At 45.1% G+C, this 22,213-nt stretch overlaps 1 protein-coding gene across 1 annotated transcript in view; it reads left to right on the top strand.

Moving 5' to 3' along the window:
• Positions 1 to 22,213, top strand: part of LOC129621090 (T cell receptor alpha chain MC.7.G5-like) — a 378,238-nt gene that overhangs the window by 308,328 nt on the left and 47,697 nt on the right. Inside the window, exon 4 of the mRNA XM_055537116.1 lies at positions 12,956 to 12,999. Coding sequence (XP_055393091.1) covers positions 12,956 to 12,999 — 44 coding nt within the window. The remainder of the gene's footprint in view (positions 1 to 12,955; positions 13,000 to 22,213) is intronic.

Genomic DNA, 22,213 nt, shown 5'->3' with positions numbered 1-22,213 from the left:
AAATATTTGACTGACAGGGAGAACAAAACTCTGGTACATGCCTGTAACCGCTAAAGGGGACATTGACAAGCAGGCAAAGGACAGCAAAGAGACACTGTCCTAAAGCTCTCTGGTTTGTGAGACTCGGGGCCCAGCAGGCTGAGGCACTGAGGGCCCAGCAGGCTCCTCTTCAGGAAAGAGAGAGGGCTCTTGTGGGGAGAGAGGGGTCTTGCATACAGTTTGTGTAAAGCTCTTTGCTGGGGTGTGACTCAGAGGTACAGGCCAGAAGCTGGTATTCGGGCAAGGAACCAGGCTGACCACCAACCCCAGTGAGTATGGAAGGATGAAGCCACATGGGGCCCCTGACAGTTTTGTCCTCTCTAGACCACATCCTGCAGGCTCTCCTGGACAGGCACTGGTCCATTATAAGGAAGCAGATCAGGAAAGACCAAAAAGCCCTCAAACTCCTACCTTTGAACACGTCCCTGTAAAATTCCTTCACTCTCCTCCCCTTCTGCCATGTGTTTCCAGTAAACCAGAATCTGGGGGTCTGATGTGAACAATTTCCAAAAAACAGAGAAACAGTTAGCCTTGAAGTATAATAAAATAGAGACTGTGTGAGTGCCAACCGGGGTAGACAATGGGGGAAGAAGAAAAAAAGATTGGTTTATCCAAACTAAGATGGCAGCTCAGACAAAAAATGAAAAAAAATTTTAATTTTTAATAAATAACATATATATTTATCAAGCCTCCATTGCCTTCTGGAAGCCCAGCTCCCACCTGCAGCAACCAATTTGGCAATTTGGGGGCATGTTGTTAAATAACCCACAAGTCATGTTGTAGGATCGAGACTACATTGACCCCCAGGGCCCTGCTGCAAAGAGCTGGTCCTGTTAGTGTTTTTGTAAAGCCTCCCCTGACTGTGAGACTAGTGGAACTAGCAGCTATAAACAGACATTTGGAAAAGGCACTCTCTTAATTGTGAATCCAAGTAAGTTTGAAGGGCCCGGTGGGGAGTGGGAGGGTTTCAAAACATGTCTTTCTTCTGATTTAAATTACTTGTCCCCCCTACCAAAACATTCCAGGTTAGTTTCTAAATCTGATGCTTGTGTTGGGAAGATATGGGCCCCATCAGAGAGATTAGAACTCCCTTGTACAAAGACTAAATTACCTTGGGCCAAAAACATTCCTATCATCCATCTTCAATGAGATTGTTGGTAAAGGGAGAAAAATTGAATACAGGATCCTGAGGGATTCAGCTAAAGCCAGGAAATGTTTGCCAAAAAGATAGAGAGGAAATTGGCATATTGTGACTATGCAAATTCAGTAGACCAAATATAAATCTTCCTGATGTAGATACTAAAACTCCCCTAAATTTATCTCCTGAAATAATGAGACCCAGAGATTTCATTAATGAATACTGGAAATTCTACAGACAGATTTCTTTTCTTCTTTTATCTTCATTTTCTCTCTCTTAAAGAACTATACTCCATCTCCAGTCCAGTAACTGAGGTCTCTGTGAGTGGAACTGTCAGATTAACTCAGCTTTTAACCCCTCTTTTCCCTCTGTTACAAAATTATTGATTTTTTTTTATTTTATTTTATTTTTAAACTTTACATAATTGTATTAGTTTTGCCACATATCAAAATGAATCCGCCACAGGAATACATGTGTTCCCCACCCTGAACCCTCCTCCCTCCTCCCTCCCCATACCATCCCTCTGGGTCGTCCCAGTGCACCAGCCCCAAGCATCCAGTATCGTGCATCGAACCTGGACTGGCAACTCGTTTCATACATTTTACATGTTTCAATGTCATTCTCCCAAATCTTCCCACCCTCTCCCTCTCCCACAGAGTCCATAAGACTGTTTTATACATCAGTGTCTCTTTTGCTGTCTCGTACACAGGGTTATTGTTACCATCTTTCTAAATTCCATATATATGCGTTAGTATACTGTATTGGTGTTTTTCTTTCTGGCTTACTTCACCCTGTATAATAGGCTCAAGTTTCATCCACCTCATTAGAACTGATTCAAATGCATTCTTTTTAATGGCTGAGTAATACTCCATTGTGTATATGTACCACAGCTTTCTTATCCATTCATCTGCTGATGGACATCTAGGTTGCTTCCATGACCTGGCTATTATAAACAGTGCTGCGATGAATATTGATTAAATCACCATTTGACTTAGCTCAACCCAGGAGGGGGGCAAAAATTCATTTGTCCTCTGAATCATGAGAATACAGCAGTACATTCTCTCCTTCATATATGCACCCACATGTTCATAAGGGTAATAATATGTGTTAAATACTTGGGAAAGTTTTAAATGCTATATATATAAAATACTAAGCAACTGCGGTAGCTCTTGGCATTCCTTGAGAATCTGTGTTTCTGGTGGCTTCAGCGAGTGGTGCTTATAAACTAATGCCGGGAAGACTAACTTGTTATAAAATTTGGGTAAATAGGAAAAACATGTTGAAAGCACTCCCAGTCTCCTTTTGACATAAGCTAAGCTCCCTGGTTGCTGAGTTTTGTTTATTCAGTTCTGCTTTCTATGATTAGGAGAGGATACAGCACTGGGAGAGGCATACTACAAAATACAGCCCAGGCGAAGCTCTTGCAAAACTGGCTGGGGGGGCGGGGGGTGGGGGGGTAAATGCCTAAGTGATGCAGGGCATGCAGTGCTAAAGGAGTTATTGCGGCCCTGGTAACAGCCAGCTTGGAATGTTCTGGGCTAGGTCCTGCCTGAAAAACAGTCAGTGTGGTTAGCTCAGCGGTGAAGCTGTCACACGCAGAAGTGCCTTGCTCAGCAGGGCAAAACCAGCACACGTCTGCAACAACAGAAACAGTGAATAAGGTGGAATCCCATGCACTCAGTAGTCTCTGAGATCCTAGCTAATTAAAGCTTCAAGGGGATTCACATGAGCCACCTGGGAGATTCAAGGACATCACTTTTCAGAGGGTGGGCGGCCAAAACTGGGGACCAGACTGGTTTCATCTTTGGTGTCTCGCTGGAAACACTAGGGAGAGCTCTATGGTGGGTGTTCTAGAATGCACAGAGAAGCTGAGAGTTCCTCTCAGTACTTGGTGGGCCACTCGGGGAAATGAGAGCTGTAACCCCCACACAGTAAAGTGTAGAAGCAGACAGCCTCACCTTGCAAAGAAAATATCTGTGCAGGGCGAGCATTTTTCCAGAGCTCCAGACAGTAATTGTAGGCCATATTTTCCATACAATGGACTCGTCTTCTACGAGGACTACCAAGGCAAGGCTGGAGTCCAAGGGACCTTAAATACTATTTTCCTTCAATCAACAGAGGACAGAGATTATTGCTATCGTGACACTTTGGCACCGTCTGCTGGAGAACTTTCGCTGAGAGTAGGCATCTAATTTTGCTTAGGTTCTGAAATTTCAGCGGCTGAAGTATGGTGTGGGGAACTCTGTAAACTGTGATGCTAGGAAGCAGGAAGAGATGAGAGGGTCATTTGAATCCCTGACTGCTGTCCTTAAAGCAGATGTCACTTCTTCTTTGCTAAATAATAGCCTTTTTTCCCTCTCTCCCGATTCATGCTTCATGTTGACACTTTGTTAATAAGTGGTTGCTTGAAGAGATGACTAGAGAGAGTAGCACAAATTCAGTCAAACAGTTGAAGAGTTTAAAAGTTGAATGCAGATAAGGAGCTAAAATATTTGTGTTTCATCTTCGTTGGGGACAGGGCTTGATCACAATGTGCCAAATAATGAGGTTGCCTGAATTTGGCTCCTCACACGGTCTGTGGCATCCATCTGACACAGCCAAGGAGACCCCAGGGCTTCCTATAGTTGTGACTGTCAGCAGTGGAAGCTGTGTTTGATCAAAGGACGCAATTTACAGCAACTCCAAGTAAACACAGAGTAACTCCAAGTAAACTCCGAGCAACCCTAAGAGAGGCCTCAACTAACTCTCCCATTATGGCTGCTGGGCTGCTCAGAGGTCAGGACACCTCAGATGAGCCTACAGGGTGACCAGTTGTCCCGATTTGTCTGTGATTGTGGGTTTCCCAAGACAAAGGTCTTTCTTTCCTAAATTCAAAAGAGCCCCCAGGATGCTTGATCACATAACAAAGCTCAGATGTAAACTTTCTGTGAGATACTGCTCTCAGTAATGAGTAATTCAGGTTCAAGACCAACTGGAAGTTCAGTCAAAAGTGCCCATCATTTTCATTCCTTATGCTGGGGCATGAAGGGAAGCTCAGGAGATGGTGTTTCCTGAGGCTGGAGGCTAAACCTCATCAAATTCTAGTCAGCCTCCAGAAAGCTGAACACTCTCCTCCTGTCTCCTTGTAATCAATTCATTGTCATCAGAAATGTGTGACACCTTGAAGGGAGGGGAGGACATGTCTTGAAAACCGATCAGAGGAATTGTCCTGAAAATGATGCTGTAAAATGGAAATGAGACCTTTAGAAAGAGAAATGCTGAACATGAGAAATCAGTAAGCCTCAGGATGGAAACCAGAGGAAATGGACAGAGACAAAACACAGCCCCACCCCCCACCGGGGGGTGGGAGGGATGCAGGAGGTCAGCGTCCCAGGACCAGACATGCAAATGGTTCTCTGAGCTTAGGTGGGAAGAATCTCAGCCTCCCAGGTTCAGACCCCTTTGGGTGAGTCTCTTCTCACCCAAAGGAGTTAAAGAGGAAGTTGTCTGTGAGCCTTGGGGGTGCCCCCGGGGTTCTTGTAAAGGCTTCCATTGCAGTGTAAATACTGGTGGTAGTGCCTATGGAAAGCTGATGTTTGGACAAGGAACCACTTTGACTGTCCTTCCAAGTAAGTGTAACAGGACATAGAAACATACTGGGAATTCTGGGATTTCAGCCGTGGTGTTAGTTTTGAGAGAAACGTGTGTTGCCTAGAAACCAGATCTTGCTTGACGTTGACCAGTAGCCTCCAGGGTCCTATCTCTTCTTTAATCTCAGCATTCATAGATTCCATTTTGGACCTTGAGTCTTTGGGTCTAACCCTTTGAGACTCTGGGTCTATCCCACTGCTGTGGAATAAAGCTGACCTTGACCTTGGAAAGATAGAAAAGAGTCTGCTGCTTTCAGAGCCTTCTCTAGACATGATGCCCAACTTTGGGGGTGAGGGTGTCCCTTTTCCAGTCGAGTCCCCTGAGTAACCCATTCTAACCATTAGTACCATTCCTCATCAGAAAGTTCTTCCTTATATCAACCTTAAATTCTTGGTGCAGCCGAGGCCATTTTCACTGGTATCATCTACAGAGGAGAGGGATAATTGACAGCAGAGGTTGAATAAGTCTGTGGCATTCAGTTCAGAATGAGTTTCAAATGAAAGCAGAGAAGGAAAAAATGAAAACTGAATGGGAATCCAGGGTCTTATTTCAAATCCCTCTATGTTCCCTGCATGTCTCCTATGGCTTCTCTAGATGCAAAACTACAAAAAGGGGGGGGGGGGGGGAAAGGGGTGGGAAAACACACATATCCACTGTTCCTATCACTTAAACCACCAGGCAAGGGATTACAATTAATTCCAAAGAGTTTCAGATACCAGGCTTAATACCTTTCTCCTCGTGGTGACTTGTATCCTTGCTGATAATTAGAGCAGATAGGAAGATTTGGCTTTGGTGTGTTTGCTGCTGTTACCCGCTGGGAAGAGTGAGAAGCTCTGTTTCTTTAAGATTCATAAAGTTCCTTCTGTCAGTCGTTGTAAAACTCTCCACTGCAGGGAGTACCACGGCAGCTCTGAGTTAGAAAAAGAAAGAACTTGACTAACCGTGAAGCCAAGAAGCCAGAAAGACCCAAACTCACAGTGTCCCCCAGGTAGTCTTGCATTTTAGGACTTTTGTTCCTTTCTTGCAAGGATGCTAATGGAGTCCAGTGGAAACAGATCACGGAGGCTGGAGTCCCGTGGGTGCTCAGAAACATAAATGGAAGGAATGAGCTATAGGAAGGGGGAAATGTTAAAATATTAAAAAGTAGAAATATGTCTTTAACAGCAGCATGATAAGACTGAGATGGGGAGGAGGGTGTCACAGAGAAGGGCGGCATCACTCTGACTGTGTTGCAGGCACTGTTTTCCCAGGCTTTCCACTGAGGGCAAAGTCTCCTGATGCTAAAGGGATGAGAATCGAGGTCTGTGTCTTTGTGCAGGCATAGTTGACCAGGCAGACAGCATGGTCCCTACTCTGTGTGATGGAGACAGGAGTGGGGATGGAGGGTTGGGGTTTTCTGATATCGTGGTCTCTATCTGCTCTACTGAGGGGCAGCGTCAATTCACACCAGGTGGATGTGGCACTAGAAGTGCCACTCTAAAGCTGAATCTTGGCTTGTGATGACCATCTTGAATGTGCAAGATGCCGCCAAGAAGAGCCTGGGTCTACTGAACAGGGGGCAGGTTGGACCAATATTCCCCAATTTTTGTTGAATTTCTCCAAGCCTAGTATTGTGGGAGCTGAAACTGAGAGGATGACATTTGAGCCTGGGAACCCTTTGACTGAAATATGCCAAAGGGGTCTGAAAGGGCAACACAGCCTTCGGAGCTCTGCTTTTGTTGTTAGCTCTTTGGCAGTTGTCATTTCAGCAAAAAAAAGCATCCACTTAGAAAGGTCAGTTCTTCATTAGCCAGACAAATGAGGACAACATATTGACCAGCGATCAAGAGTGAGGGGCCCAGGTCTCGGCTTCTGAGAGGCTGGCATTTCCAGTCCTTTAATCACAGCAGCCTGTGAATATATGCTGTCTCGGGGAAGGCAGATCAGTGGTGCCTGAGGACCTGGTGTCACCAAACAGGGGCTTAGAGATGGAAATGAGATGCAGATGGGGACATAGTGTGATGCCTGAGGACAGAGAAGGGAGAAGACAACAAGGGAACTCACTGATGTTTTTAAAATCATCAGCATGTCAGAAGTTGCAATGACCCCAAGGTGAAGAAGCACATGTTCCTAGCAAGCTTTCTACCATCCCCCAAAGAATCTGACCTAACTGTGGCCCCATACTCTCATCTGAAGTTACCTGAGATGCCTTTTGAAGTGGCGTCAAGAAAGACTGGGGTCTGAGATCACAGAGTCACCTGTCAGTTATTGCAAAGTGTTCAATGGCTGTGTGACAGCTCCTACAAGTTGATGTTTGGGCAAGGGACGAGCTTATCAGTCATTCCAAGTAAGTTTGCCTGTGACTCTGCCTGTGGAGGGTGGCGGGGATAATTACCACAGGCATGGGGCTCGGATGGCTGTGCTGGTGGCATGGTGGTTGAAAACACAAAGCTGAGGGAATCACTGTGATCAGAAAAGGAGGTCAAAGAATGGCAGTGCCTAAAAGGTATCGTAGAGACCTTGGACCTGAACGTGGCAATTTGAAAAACAAGTCACTAACCTGCGTTCTCCTCACTGTACCCTCTCCTTGCTCGTGGGGTACAAGATCAGGTGGGTGAACATGGACACTGTAACAGGCTGTTAGGAAAGTGAGGTAGGTTGGACAGGAGCAAGTGATCAGAGCCTCATCTGGGTTATTCCCAAGAAAAGGAATTGTTCCAAAAATTTCACAAAGAAATAAAATCCTTCCCAGAGTTAAAAGATGTAATAAAGAGACCTAATGAGAATGAGCTTCAGAATTATGTGATCATCAGGAGAGAAATTAAATCTTCAAAGAAAAAGAATGTTTTAAATGTCCACGCATAAAACAAATGGGCCCACAACTTTAACTAGACCTCGAGCAGCCCACAAAGCACTGGAACCTTCCCTTTAACCCCCGCTCAGAAGGACTCGGTCGCTCCAACCACTCCTCGTGGTCAGAGCTGCTCTAAGCCCTGAAGCTCCTTTCCATTAATGCCCTGGCCCCTGAGCCTGCACAGGACAAGATATTGTCTGTCTGTCTGTCTGTCTGTCTGTCTTTCTGTCGGGTGGGCCTCCAGGTGTCTGCACCAGCTCTGTCTTCTGCCTGGTTTTTGCTGAGCTTCCTATCACAGTGGAACAGCTACAGCCAGAACTTCTATTTTGGGAGAGGGACAAGTTTGACAGTCATTCCAAGTAAGTCAAAGAAAATTTTCCATCCCTATTGTGTTGAGCAAACCCTTTAATTTCCAGAAAGAAATCATCAAGTTCTGCTACTCTGTTTCTCTAAACTCAGTTCAGTTCAGTCGCTCAGTCGTGTCTGACTCTTTGGGACCCCGTGGACTGCAGCAAGCCAGGCTTTCCTGTCCTAATTCTCTAAACTAGATAGAATTTTATCTGGAACAGAGCAGAGTCCCTCCCCCTCCACCCCCAAGAGTGATTCATGCTTGGGAACATAAATCCTCACCTGGACACTCCTGGGAGGAGGGGGACAAACGATGTCACCTGCAGCCGGGCCACCCCCACCAGCTGGCCCCTCACACCTGCACTGACCAGAGAAGCATGGCCTGTCACGGCACAGGCCACAGGAGCAGAGACTGGGGGGCAAGTTTCAACTGAAAGAAAAAGGCCCAGAAGGCTAAAGGAGGGGAAAGAGGCGACTTCAGAGAAAACTGAAATATGGAATGGTATGAAAGGATGAGAAAGATGGCAGGCTGTCCAGACTCATCCTATGTTTAGACCTGAGGGATTCACTGATGGCACCTGGAGAGAGAAAGGGGATGTCTAGTCCTCTCTGAAGAAAATTTGGCAGAAAAATCTAAACAGTTCTCACATGTCAAGCCTCTCCTAATTATAGCCTTTTTTCCACTTTCTCTCAGCTGGTCCAGCAGGAAATGGTATGGAGGGGTCACTGACAGCTTTGATGGTGAAGTATTGGGAGAAGGGGGTTCAGAAGAAATGGGGGCTGCACAGTAGGGTTTGGAGAGCTCGGAGCCTTGGTTTTTGTAATGACTTAGAACACTGTGTGTCTAACTACCAAGGCAGTCAATTAAAGTTTGGAACAGGAACTAGACTCACCATCACAGCCAGTAAGTACTTCATTCTTGGTCAGGAAATCAGCTATTCTTTAATTTTTAGGTCACCTATGTGAGATTCTGGAGGTCACACTACATAGAGCAGACTTAGAAAAATTTCCACCCGTCCTTTCTCACAAATGGGAGGGATGGGCGTCAGCCAAATATCCGAGTTTTCTGGGGGGAACTCCAGTCTTGAATATTTAATTCAAAGCTGAAAATATGATTCACAATTCTGTTTTTGCTGCTGCCATCGTGTGCTAATGTGACATGTGAAGAGAATTCAGACAGAATAACTGCATCTCCACTTTTATCTTGTATGATAATTTGAACTTTGAGTACTGCAGTCATTTGGAAGAAATGGTTGAAACGTAGGCTATCAAAATGACAAGCAAACCATGAGACCCAGAGAAGCAGGCAGACAGAACGCTGGAGAGTATAATTTTACCAAGTTAGTCCAATGTGTTTCTTTTTGCAGATGGTGAAGGTATTTGGGAAGGTGCTAAGAACTGATGCCTTAGGTAGGGCAGAACAGTGGGAACTGAGCTCTGGTCCCAAGTGGAAGGTTAAACTTGGAAAACGTGGAGGAGGGCGGTCCCCCAGTGGAGTTTATCAGTGTGATGGTACATCTCAGTTTAGTACAGTTCAGTCTCTCAGTCGTGTCTGACTCTTTGCCACCCCAAGGACTGCATCAGGCCAGGCTTTCCTGTCCATCACCAATTCTCGAGCATTTAGTAAGTTACAGCATGGATAAGGCACAGAATTAACTGCAAAAAAAAAAAAAAAAGCTATGTCTGAGATGGTAGATAGTTGATAGTTGATAAATGAGAGAGAGATAGAAAGAACGAGATAAATCCTGGATATGTACACCCAGAGTACAGTACTGCAAAAAGCATGGGGCAAATAAATTTCTCACATCTCAAATTTAAAGCTGTGGAAAATCTGAACATGTAGACTCTGTAACAAAAGACAACCTCGCAAATACTGGAAGGGCAAGAACTGGATAGATGGAACCTGCCCAAGTCTGGATTTCTCAACTGTCTTAACCACTCAGTTACCTAGAGGAATATTTTTCTCTTTTTTCTGCATTAGAAATTAAAGGCATGAGTATTGAGGACTTGGATGGCTCAGACTATTGTAGTGAAAATTACATTATTAAGCACCTCCCAGCTAGGCTGGATAAAGCACCTTTAGGCTTCAAAGCCTTTTTCTTCTCTGTCTGGAGAAGGTAGAGGAGTGGTACTCTCTCGGCTCTGTATCTAGGAAAAGGGAGCTCTGAGAGTTACAAAGCAAGACAGTGAGAGAGCTGAGCTGTGGGGACGCAGTGATGGTCAGTAGCCAGAAGTGTTCAGGGGACTTCCCCAGGTGAAAACATAACTCACTCGGTGAAAATGTCACTCTCCTCTGTGCCACCAAGAGCAACTCAGTAAAAGTGCTTTCCCCAGCAGGGGACAGTCAGAGTGGTTCTAAATCAACTCAGAGCCCCAAATACTCAAAAACTGTATGTGGAAGCCAGCTGCAAAGAATTTGTTTCCAATCAATGCATCCAGAAATTTTTACTGATTGGTGGTTGCTATGGGTTTTGAAGTTGGAGGACATCGCAACAAAGTAGAAATATTTGTAACAGGGGAGTCTGATTAGGATTAATGAGATGAAAGAAAATTCTGCTAGAGGGTTAGAAAAGCACTGGAAGAAAAGAAATACTGAATCTTTGGAGCATTCGTTCCTTCTAGAGAAGAGGCATAGCATTTATCCTACTCCAAGAAGCAAAGAGCAAACACAAGGGAAACTCCATACACAATCAAACTTTTCAAATTTGGAAGTTTCTGTGATAACTCCAATATTTTTGGCTTCTTGGCCAAAACCCAGCACGTCCTACATGCAGAGAGGAAGAGTTCTGTTTCCAAGACCAAGTCATTCACTCCCACGCCACCCCACACGCTAAGACCCACGAGCTGTTTTTGTAGAGGAGTTTGATGCTGTGTGAATTCTGGAAACACACTGATCTTTGGCTCAGGAACCACTTTGACAGTCAAACCTCGTGAGTATAAAACGCGCTCTGGCCCACCTTAATCCCAACCTGTGTTTCCTAACAAATCAAATAGACTCGAGTTTAGAAGTTTTTGTTTCTAAGGAAGAAAAAGTGAAATCTCAGTACAACACAAACACTTTATTAATGTGATTCACTTAAGAATTCCCATGCAGTTATAAGAAATGCAAGAGTACACACTTGGTTCTTTCCTTGTAGTTACTAGTTTGAGAATGTTGAATGGTTTCCTCGTTTCCTCCAAAGGTAACCATGGGGTTTTATATAAACTTAATATTATTATAAACTGTAGAATTTTTTAATTTTTCAAAGAATTCCCATACATTGCCTTTGAGAGAGTTAAACACACCAATTAACTGATGTTAAAAGAGAACTTAAATTTTTTAAGGTTTGAAATAGAACTTAAATTTTTTTTTAAATGTCAGCATCTCTGCGGGACCGCACTGCTTGCTGTTTGGGTGTCTAGACTTGTCAGATAGAAACCTTAGCCTGTTGTTTTGAGCTGAGAAATTCATCCTGAGCCTGTGACTTGGAGAGGTGTGAGGGAAGGTGCGCAGTGCTTGGTTTGTAGGGCACTTTGGGATCGGTGTCAGGAGAAAGCCAGCCAGACAGGTTGGTGAGGTGACACTCGTGGCAGACGTCTGCCCCGTTTCTGTAAAGCTGCTGACAACAGTGAGAAGAGCGGCAGCGGAGACAGGCTGACTTTTGGGACCGGGACGCGTTTAGCAGTGAGGCCCAGTAAGTCTGAGAGGAAAGTGGAACATTTATGTCTCTTCCTATCATTTGTTCTAGCATAATTTTTGCATTGTCCTGTTTTACATGCCAGATGTACAAACCATAGCCCCTTTAAATGTCCGTGGCTGAGGGCCTCTGTCCTCCCCATCTTCTCCTACGTGACAGGGGCGTGTTTTGTGACCTTGTCTGCTCTCATGAAGAAATCAACAGCGGTGCAGTTGGTAGCCATGTGCCGGCAGTCCCTGCCCTCATCTCCAGTCCCCTTACCTCGTTATGTGTTTTTCGAGTTTTTACAACAGCAACAAGGGAGGGGAAGAAATGACCAGCAGCTTCAGCAGGCCTGTGAGCTGTTCCTGGTGTTTGTGGGCTTTGGAGCAGCCGTAGCTAGAAGTTCTGGAGGTTCAGGGCATGGGTCTCTGGCAGAGAGATTTATGTAAAGGGTTGACATGGGGTGTGAATACAGGAGGAGGTAACAGACTCATCTTTGGAAAAGGGACTCAGCTCATCATCCAGCCCCGTAAGTGCTTGTGCCTGAGAGCTGGAGACCTCAATGCAGACCGCATGGGAACATTCCCAGACCCTGCTGATGAGCCTCTGGTCCCATGGGCATATCAGCAAGGTCCTAAGCCCACAGGCACTTTTGAGATGTGTAGATGTGGGAGGGGATAGTCTGGGGGGGTGGGGGTCCTGGGTGCTTATTGTGAGTGTACCCCCATTACTGGGGATTCTGGATTCTGACTGAAGCATGAATATATAGCAACCGTTTTGTTATCAACACCTTTGCAATGAAAATGACTCTCATGGGTGTTGTGGACAAGGCTGTGTGGATAGAAGTTTGATCGTTTCTTCTTTTCTGTCTTCATGCCCTCTTCTCCACCTGACTTAGGGACCTTAAGTTAGAACAGTTATTAATCATTTGCTTTCTGAGTCCCATCTCTCATCAAATTCTGACAAGAGAGATTCATTAACATAAAACCCAGAAAGGGAAAGGACAAGGAGTTCAATTCCCAGTGTCTAGGGAGTTGAACTTGACAACTTCTCAGTCTTCATCAGCTAGCCAGCACTCCATGATGAATTGAGGTCAAAGAGGGCCACAACAGGTAGTCTCTGGCCAGAGCCCCACCACCCTCCTAGGGTTAACGCTGCAGAGTTTGGGAGATGGATGAAAAGGGATCCCCAAGAGCTTGCCTGGGCAGCCTGTCCATGGGGAGAGCTCTGAGTAACAGAGTGCAGGATGGAGACCAGCAGCAGGTTTCTGTCATGGAGCATCTCACAGTGTAACACGGGCAGTGGCAGGAAAGTCATATTTGGGACTGGAACGAGACTTCAGGTCACCCTTGGTAGGTAACAGGAGCCTTAAGGTAACAACTGTGTGTATGTGTTCAGTCGCTCAGTCACGTCCGACTCTGGGACCCTATGGACTATAGGCTGCCAGGCTCCACTCTCCATGGGATTTCCCGGACAAGAATACTAGAGTGGGTCGCTGTTTCCTTCTCCAGGAGATCTTCCCGACCCAGGGATTGAACCCATGTCTTCCACATCTCCTGCATTGGCCGGCATATTCTTTACTGCTGACCTACCAGGGAAACCTTTGAAACAGGAGTGCTCTGGAGGGGATATCCTAGCTGGATGCAGTCCTGCCTTTGTTGCAGTGGGAGGTGGTCTCACTGAAGGCAGCAGCATTCCATCAGTATTTGTGCTAGTTTTTATTTCTACTGCTGAGGCTTTCCTATCCACCTGTGAAAACAGACTTCTCCCTACTTGAAGCTCTTTCAGTCTTTGTTACTCTGTGTGTTTTCTTTGGAGCAGCAGGTTTGGGAATTTATCACCAGGATTATGTCACTCTGAGCAACAGAATGAAAAGGGTTCTCAAATAGAGAGTAGAGAGCCCTGCTCTTCCAGATAACTTTTCAAGGGTGACATGTGCAAACTGGAGGAAGTGGGCTAAAGTGACCTTCTAATGACTGTTTTTGAGTGACTCTCAGGAAATTTGCTTAATGTCCTACACACTCAACTTCTGAGAGTAATTGTTGGGCTAGACGCTTGGTGGAGTTAGACACTCGATCCTCTGAAAACCTGATGAAATACCAACGCTCTCTCTCCCCCAACACACTGCCGTGTTTCATTATTTACCAATTATGAAATAACTACATGATAATTAACGTGAAATTATATAGATGAGCAGTTTGAGTATTTTGAACCCGTAATTAAGATGCAAATTATCAACAATCTGGAGCATGCCACCAGGCAGTAACTCATATACAGTGGTCCCTGAAGACACATCATGTGTTTGGGCATGATTTGTTTGTGGCATGGGTTTATACCTAATTTGGGAACCTGTTAGAGAGCTGATGCTATGTCTCAGAGTGCCAGTTTGGGTTCTGGATTAGCTGTGCTCAGTGCACTGAGAAGTGCCCACTTGAACAGCCTAGTAGCATGACAAATGGTCCCATTCCTGTGAGAGAGAGAATGGGACAGTTGTGTTGTGGTCTTAGTTGGTGCCTCTGCCCCCTGCCCCTGCCACGCTGGGAGGCTGGCTGCAAGCTTTCCTTGGGAGGTTTTTGTTAGAGGGTGTACTGCTGTGGCAATAATAACAACGACCTACGCTTTGGAGCAGGGACCAGACTGACGGTAAAACCAAGTAAGTGAGGGAAGCAGGTCAGTCTGAAAGGCAGGGCTGTTCTGTGCAGTTTAGCAGGATTGGGACCCTGCTGCTCCCAAGGGGGTAGATGCACCTGGTTTCTTTGTACCTGAGCTGGTTGGAGTCCGTTTCTTGATGAGTTCCGGCAATCCTAAGAATTAGGATCGGATAACAAAGGAGTAGAAATTTTCATTGGTTTCTTCCTTGGCTCTGGATATATAAAAATGCTAAAGACAATATGCAAAACCCAAATTTAAAAAACCAAACAACTCAGAAATCAGGTTTTCCTCAAGAAGATCCCTCCTTCTCTCCAAGAGGAGCACAGTCAGCTCCTTTGTTGGGTTTATATTGGATTTTATGGTTGTTGTTATTCTTTGTAAGAACTATGAAAGTGGCATGGTCCCTAGTCCCCAAAATAGCCACTCTCTGACCCCCGTGCTAGATGGCATATCTCTGCCTGACCTTGCGATTGTTCCACGTGTCTCAGGCATGAGTCAGCCATCAGAACTCAGTGTTCTGGGAGCAAAACTAGGGGTTTAAGATCAAGCTCAGATCTGTCTGCACTGCCAGCTGTTATTTTTAGAGACATGTCCTATCCCTGCCAAGGCACTGGGAGTTGAGGCTGCAAAGCAGTGAGACTTTCACTAGAGGGCAAGTGGTCTCCCATATTCTGTCTTCCCCTGAATCCTTCCCACCCACTGGTAATTGTAAGGTCCCATATGACTGTGTGAATGTTGGCAACAGCCAAGGAAAGCTCATCTTTGGAAAAGGCACTATGGTCTCTGTTAAACCAAGTAAGTGTTGGGGGATTTCAGAGACTAATCAATGAGTGCAACTAAAAGCGCAATCCAGAGAGAATGAGAAGAAATTTAGCCGCCCTTCAGCCATGAGCCCACAGAGCTGCCCTGGTCCGAGCCCCTGGCTGTCATCAGTTCCGACAGGCCTGGCCTCTGCTGGACACAGGGTTTCACAATGTGTAACAGGGCCCCCTCCCCAGGTTGGCACTTCTCAGGAGCGATCGCCCACCTCACTGTGGTGAGTGAGCGACCTTCTCAGCAATGGTCTCCTGGAAGAGGGCCCAGGGAGACCCACAAGCTCTGTGACTGCAGGGTGATGGGTGTTTAGACATTGGATTTAATGGAGGGTCCCATGAGGAAGAGAGGGGTTTTTGTTTAGGGAAGTTGCACTGTGGAACTCAATGCCGGCTACGCGCTCCACTTTGGCCAAGGCACCTCAGTGCTGGTCACACCCGGTGAGTTCTTGTGGTTAATTCCTTATCCTTTCTGGAGAGCCATCCAAAGGGACCTGTTGAAACGCAGCTGAATTTAATTGCTTCGTTTAGCATGCAGTTGTTAACTATGTCGGATGTGTGAGTAAGATATGAATACATGTTTCCCTAGAGGCTGAATTTAGTTATCAGTCCTATGGACAGTTTGATAAATTGTATTAATACCATAGTCAGTGTTTCTTGAAGGTCCACAAAGCACGTTGAGGCTTTGGGGAAAAAGCAGAGATAAGAGGCAGAAAAGCTTGGTGATAGAAACAGAAACAAACCAATGAAAAAGGAGGCTACCAACAGCAGCGTATGGCCACAGAAGCGTGTCCTTAACAGATAAGCACTGAGGGGCTGGTTGCACTTATGCTGTGTCACCTGCTGGAATTGGAAAATCCGGCAGGTGGACTGAGGGCTTGTGTGAGGGGTGGGCAGCAGGAGTTACAAGCTTCTCGTGGCTTTCCTCTGATGGGAGAACAGTGGAACAATCCAACTTTCTCTGGTGTGAGGACGGCCCTCAATGGGTCATGTCAGTGGACAGCCCCCTCCTTCACTCTGGGGACAAAGGAGTTCCCTACACAGACTTCTCCCATCACCCAGCCTGGCTGAGTCTACTCTGCAGGAGGGACAGAGGACCCCTGTACCCTGGAAGCCTCCCTGTCGCCACTGGATTGCCTGTGATAAAGCAGGGTGTTTATCTGAGTTGTGAAGCTGTCAGGGAGAGGGGAGGAGAGATGTATTACAACAAGCAGTGTTGAAAATGTATACGCTATCTCCACCCTTGCAGAGTTCAGAGCTCTGGGGTTTGGGTTTGGGTTTTTTCTGTTAGAATTATAGAAACTGAGGTGCTTTCCATGCAGGCACACTCTTTGCAGAAATGCCTGCCATCTCACACTTCACTGGTATTTTGTCAGCTACCCTCTGTGCCTGAACTGGGTGTGACAATAAGTAACCAGGTTGATTTGTTAACAAATAAGAGTTTGTACATTTAAATGAGTGGCCCAGTCAAGCCACTGACACACACTTCAGTCCCCCACACACCCTCCTGTGCTTTGCTCACCTCCTCCTTTGAATCTGCCCTCAAAGGGCCTGGAACATTCTTCCTGTAGCAGCCTTGATGGCTTTATCTTTTGAAGGCAAATTTTATTTTTATTAATAAGCAAAAAGCTTTTGGAGCCATGACTTATAAATAAAGGAGGGACTCAAAATAATTACTGGTACTATCATGGTTCCAAAAAATGAGGTATGACTGTAAAATAAGGTCATTGTTATGACCTGTGGCCCATAAACTGATCCTAAAGGGAGTACTTTGAAGGGTTCAACCATCATTTAGATCTTTAAATCTTGACATGTTTGTTAAAACAGCCTCTTTACTTAATAAACACGCTTAAGATAAACATAGCCTGAGACTGAGGAAGTTTTGCAAGCCCAGACCTAACCAAAGCAAGAAGACTTCAATATGAACTGAGATGTTATCCCAAGTAAATCCCTTTTAGAAAAACATGAGGGCAAAACCTTCCCATGGAAAAACTGCATATGACATCTTGCTAATTGACTCCAAAGCTACTGTAAGAAAAGGGGAACCCTATGTTGGTTTGTGTAGAGCCACGTAGCACTGTGACTCAGGAAACTACAAATACGTCTTTGGAGCGGGCACTAGGCTGCAGGTTTTAACAAGTGAGTATTACAGGGAAGACATTATTTTAAATGTTGTTGGTATCTGAGAGGCAAAGGTAACATAAGGGAAATACTTGCTGTAAACTATGGAAGCAAAAATAGCAGCTGCCTGAAGTGGCCATTCTGGGTCCCTCCACTCTGGACAGGAGGGACAAAGGAGAGCTTGGGGCTCACCAATGTGAACTTACCACCAATTTAATAAGAATTATATTAATTACTAGAAAATATTTATTGGCTTAAGACTTTGAGAGATTCCTCTAAACACGGGAATTCTTTTCAAAATTGTACTGTCATTCCACATTTTTCACTTGCTTTTCCTACCCCTCTTTATGCCTTTCCCCCTCATCCAATTCAGTGCTTTATCTGGGCATTCGTGTTTTGAGAAACCATCATGTACAATTCTTAGCCTGTGACTTAAGTAATTAAGTGAAAGATATTTCTCAGTCGTGTCCAACTCATGCGACCCCAAAGGCTGTAGCCCACCAGGCTCTTCTGTGCATGGAATTCCCCAGGCAAGAATACTGGAGTGGGCAGCCATTCCCTTCTCCAGGGGATCTTCCTGACCCAGGGATCAAACCCAAGTCTCCTACATTACAGGCAGATTCTTTACTGTCTGAGTCATCAGGAAAGCAGGCTCTCTAAAACCTGGACCCTTTCTGTTCTCCAAATCTCTTTCCAGCTGTTCCCTTTCTCAAATGCTCTGCTCCAGGCAAACTGGACACCTGCTTCCCCTGAATGCTTACAATTGCCCACACCTGAACCTGGTGTCCATAAATCAGACTCCACGGACCCACCAATGAAAGCAGACTTGCAGACATGAAACAAATTGTTTCTCAGCCAGGAGACCTGGCACAAGTGTCACCAGACTTCATTTCACAGGACAACTTGAGAAACTATATCCCTTCTTCAAAATGACGGAGGCTTGGGTAAGCGATCCAACAGGCAAATAGCAAAGTAGGAAGGAAGGAGATGCTTCTGTAACAGGTGTGGAGAGGAGGGAAGACATTCTCTGGAGGAGAACAACATTGACTTAACGCAAGTAGGAATGTATGGGCTGCAATATTTCCTGCATATTTCTTGTTTTCCCTCTGGAGGGGTCCATTCCGGATTGTTCGTTGTTAAGCCCCTGGTCCCCACCACGGTGCCCAGAGGTGGGGAAGGGGGGGCACACTTTGCCCTATACTCAACAGTGGAAGTAAAAGGTAAAATCATTCTCAGATTTTCCTTCAAGCTACCTCAAAATTAAGAGAGGTTCAAAAGAATCACCTTGACAGAACAGGAGAAGCTACCTTTAAAAGAATGATTTTAGGTTAGTCCTTGGCTTGTGTTATCTCCCTAGAAAGGGACAGTAAGAAAGGAAAAGTCTTCACTAGGACAAAGATAGAAAGTAGTGAAAGTCCTTTTCCTGCTGATTGTCCTAGTTGGGGATGAAAGGTCTGGAGCTGGAGTCAAGGGTGAGCTCCAGCACTGACCAGTGCCTGCAACTGTCTCTAGTTTTTTGGAATGAGAACAAGGCAGGAATCCCCTTACACGTTCGAGAGCCTGGACATCAGAGCCAGGCTCCAGCATCCTGAAAGGGTGGACCCACATGCCCACCCCTCTTGCTGGGTGGGCAGTGGCAGCTGCCCTCAGTCTCTACCATTGCAATGAAGCATCTCTGACTGCTTTTGCTTTGGTGCCATGGATAGGAACTGTTCCTACTTTGTCCAAATGAGTTATATGATCTTCAGAACCTCAGGAGAATTATTATCTAAAGCACCAGAGGATAGCTAGGATTTTGGCAGTCTGGGCTTTTGTGGGAAAGTACTCTGGGCTTTTGTGGGAAAATTCCTTCTTTAGAATATTTAGAAAGAATAGCCTCCATTCATCCAATGTGGAAACAGTTCTGAACTCCAAGCTGGAGCTAGGATTCTGTGCCAGGTTATTACTGTGACAATTACTTAATATTCTCCATGCTCATGGTATCGCTTCTTCCAGAAGATCTTTAGGGAAAACTTAGTTCAGTTTCCAGGAGGTTTTTGCTGAGCTGAAGATCACTGTGTGAATAATAATGCAGGCAACGTGTTCACATTTGGAGGGGGAACAAGGTTAATGGTCAAACCTCGTGAGTATCTCTGCTGAATCCATAATGAATGTTCTGATTTCTAAAGGAAGCCATGGCACTGAACTTCATTTGAGGACTTTCTCCACCCAGTGTTTTTAAAGTTACTTCTAACCATTAATCCTAAGGATGATACAGCATACATATATGCCATATGTACTTGTGAAAATGGGCACATAGGTAATTCTCTGGAACAGAAACAAATAAGCTGGGGGATAACAGATTCTTTGTCCTTTTTGTCTTAACCATTTGCATCAGAGAGTCTGGGTTGAACTCAGGGACGGTTGAGCACTGGAGTGGGAGAAACTTCTCCAGCAACTTTGTGAGGATTTTGCCATGCCTTGCTGACCTGGTGAGAGGACAGCTTGGTCTGGAGGTTGGGGGATGAAATATGTAACCTCAGAACAGCCTTTGTGTCCCAACCATGCTGTAAACTGGCCACGATTATGAGCAGTCTTCCCCACTGCTTCTTTGGCCAGGATCCCAGCTGGAGGAGCACGCTGGCTAGATTTGGGGATTGAAAGGGATTTCCTGGTACACATTGGCCTGGTTGGTTTCTGTAAAGCTTTCTATGACTGTGTAATACTGGCAACAACCGTAAGCTGATTTGGGGACTGGGGACAAGTCTGGCAGTAAATCCAAGTGAGTCTTCAAATTAACTCTCTCAAACCTGTCTCTGTAGTTTGAAGTATCTGAGAAACCATCTCCTCTTTAGACAGACCGTTTTAAATGTGCAGTAATGAGTAGTGTTCTTCTCTTGTCCACCCAAGCTGAGTCCTCGCCTACCTCTCAATCAAAATAACTAGATAGAACAGTTCGGATGTGCCTGGTGGGAAAGCAATTGGAGTGTTTGACTGTTGTCTTACAGAGCAAACAGGTGGCCCATTTCAAAATAGCCATCAGGAAGCATCAAAAGTTAGACGAGGTGAAAGTACATGTCATATATCACAGCCTCCTTAGTCTACACTATACCAACATCATCACAGGCCATCAGTGAATCCTGTTAGCCTCCAGCCAAAGGTAACTCCAGTGCTGCTGGGAACTCTCAGAACTCAGTGCCTTCCCAGTGGCCTCCCTGGAGAGCATCTCCCTAGTATGGATTATCCAGCATGACTCAAACCTACCATGTGATTTCTGCATCTCTCAGTTCTCTTTGGCTCACAGTCTTATGGTAGATTTACTAGAAGCAACAGGGAAAGAAGTTGGTTTCATCCTAACTCTGGTCTCTTGAAGAGTTCTTCTCTCCAAGACTCTTCAGAAACATCTTAGGGACCACCCACCCTGCTCAGAATTGTGCCTTGTACAATCAGACTGGTTCCCAGCAGTGTTTGCTGTGGCTTTGGCTAGCTCCCAGGGAATTTCTGGAGCTCCAGGCTGAAGCTGTGGGGAGAGGAGCGGGGGTGATACAGTGAGCTCAGAGGATTTGGGAAAGACATCTTTGATAGAGGCGTTAATGAATTTCTAAATGAGCTTCTGTGTGTTAACTTGATAAGACTCTCCAGGGAGAAGGTCACCCTTACCTTTGCAACTCTAAATGTAAGTCATGGGTTGCAAGAAAAAATGGGAAATGTCAATTGCTATGCCAAAATGAAGGGAGAGGATATACATATTGAACCAGTTTTAATGTTAAGTTTATGAAATATAAGACTTTCAGGAGAACCTTCTCAGGGCACCTTTATTAGGATCGATGAGCTAACTATTTAGTCAGTGTTACGGGAATGCACACTTTAAAGGGGAACCCAGAATTTTTTTAAGGCCAATGAAAGGTTTAGCCACTATAGGTGAATTTTGGAATCAAACTGCCTGGGTAAACCCTAACTCTGCTACTTGCTAGATATGTGACTTAGGGCAGGTAACCTAATCTCTTTATGCCTCATTTTTTCATCTGTTAAGTGGAAATAAGAATAGTACCTATATCACTGCATTGTTATGAGATTAAGAGAGTTAATACTGACCAAGGGCCTTGCATGCAGTGACACATAGTAAGTCTCCAATAAATATTAGTTATTATTACTAGATCAGGTTGCTGGAGGGAGGAAAGGATCTCCTTTTACAGTTTTTGTAAAGTAGAGCATTACAGTGTGACTCAGGAAACACAGGAAGACTCACCTTTGGGCAGGGGACAATGTTACAAGTAAAACCAGGTAGGTCTGATGTTCCAAACAGTCCGGAGTTGCCCATTAAGCTCATTCTTTGGTTAGTCTTCTCTGCCTTTTCAACTTATCAAAGACTCTTATTTTTTAGATTTCATCTTTCGTTAACACTAGTAAGGAGAATGTGGGTGAAGCTTGGTTGGTATGGTCTTTTCTAACTCACTTGGTTTCAGTTAGTGGTGAAAAAAGGAGCAAGACTTGAGGTGAGTTAGGTCTGGAATTTCTGGGCAAGACCAAGAGAATATAATTTGATGGGAGACATAAAAACATCAAGTGTAAGAAGTACACCAAAACTAAAGGTGATTTTACGCAATAATATACTGTAGTGAGAACCACCCAGTAGCCACTAGAATTCTCTTAAGAATTGCCTTTCGAGGGGAAGATGGGTAACATGAAAATGATAAGTTTTTGTGTGAAAAAATGGGGAGGAAACATGGGAGACTGTTGATAATTTGGATTTTTTTGTTAAGAAACATGGAAAGAACATTTTTTCCATAGGATGGTTGGTAGAAGGCTATCATCAAGTAGGAATCAAAAGAGTCAAAATGTGTATGGTATCCCCCGGGTGAGCCTCACAGAGAAAGAGGAGGAAGAAAATGGCCCAGAATAAAGTGTTTTTGTAGTGGGCAGAAACACTGTGTTAACTTCTGGAGCAAACCAGCTTGTCTGTGGGACAGGAACAAGCCTCACCATCCTCCCCCGTAAGTTC

The sequence above is a fragment of the Bubalus kerabau genome, chromosome 10 (assembly GCF_029407905.1).
Source record: "Bubalus kerabau isolate K-KA32 ecotype Philippines breed swamp buffalo chromosome 10, PCC_UOA_SB_1v2, whole genome shotgun sequence".
Classification (NCBI taxonomy): Eukaryota; Metazoa; Chordata; class Mammalia; order Artiodactyla; family Bovidae; genus Bubalus; species Bubalus kerabau.
This window is presented reverse-complemented; position numbering and strand designations above follow the sequence as displayed.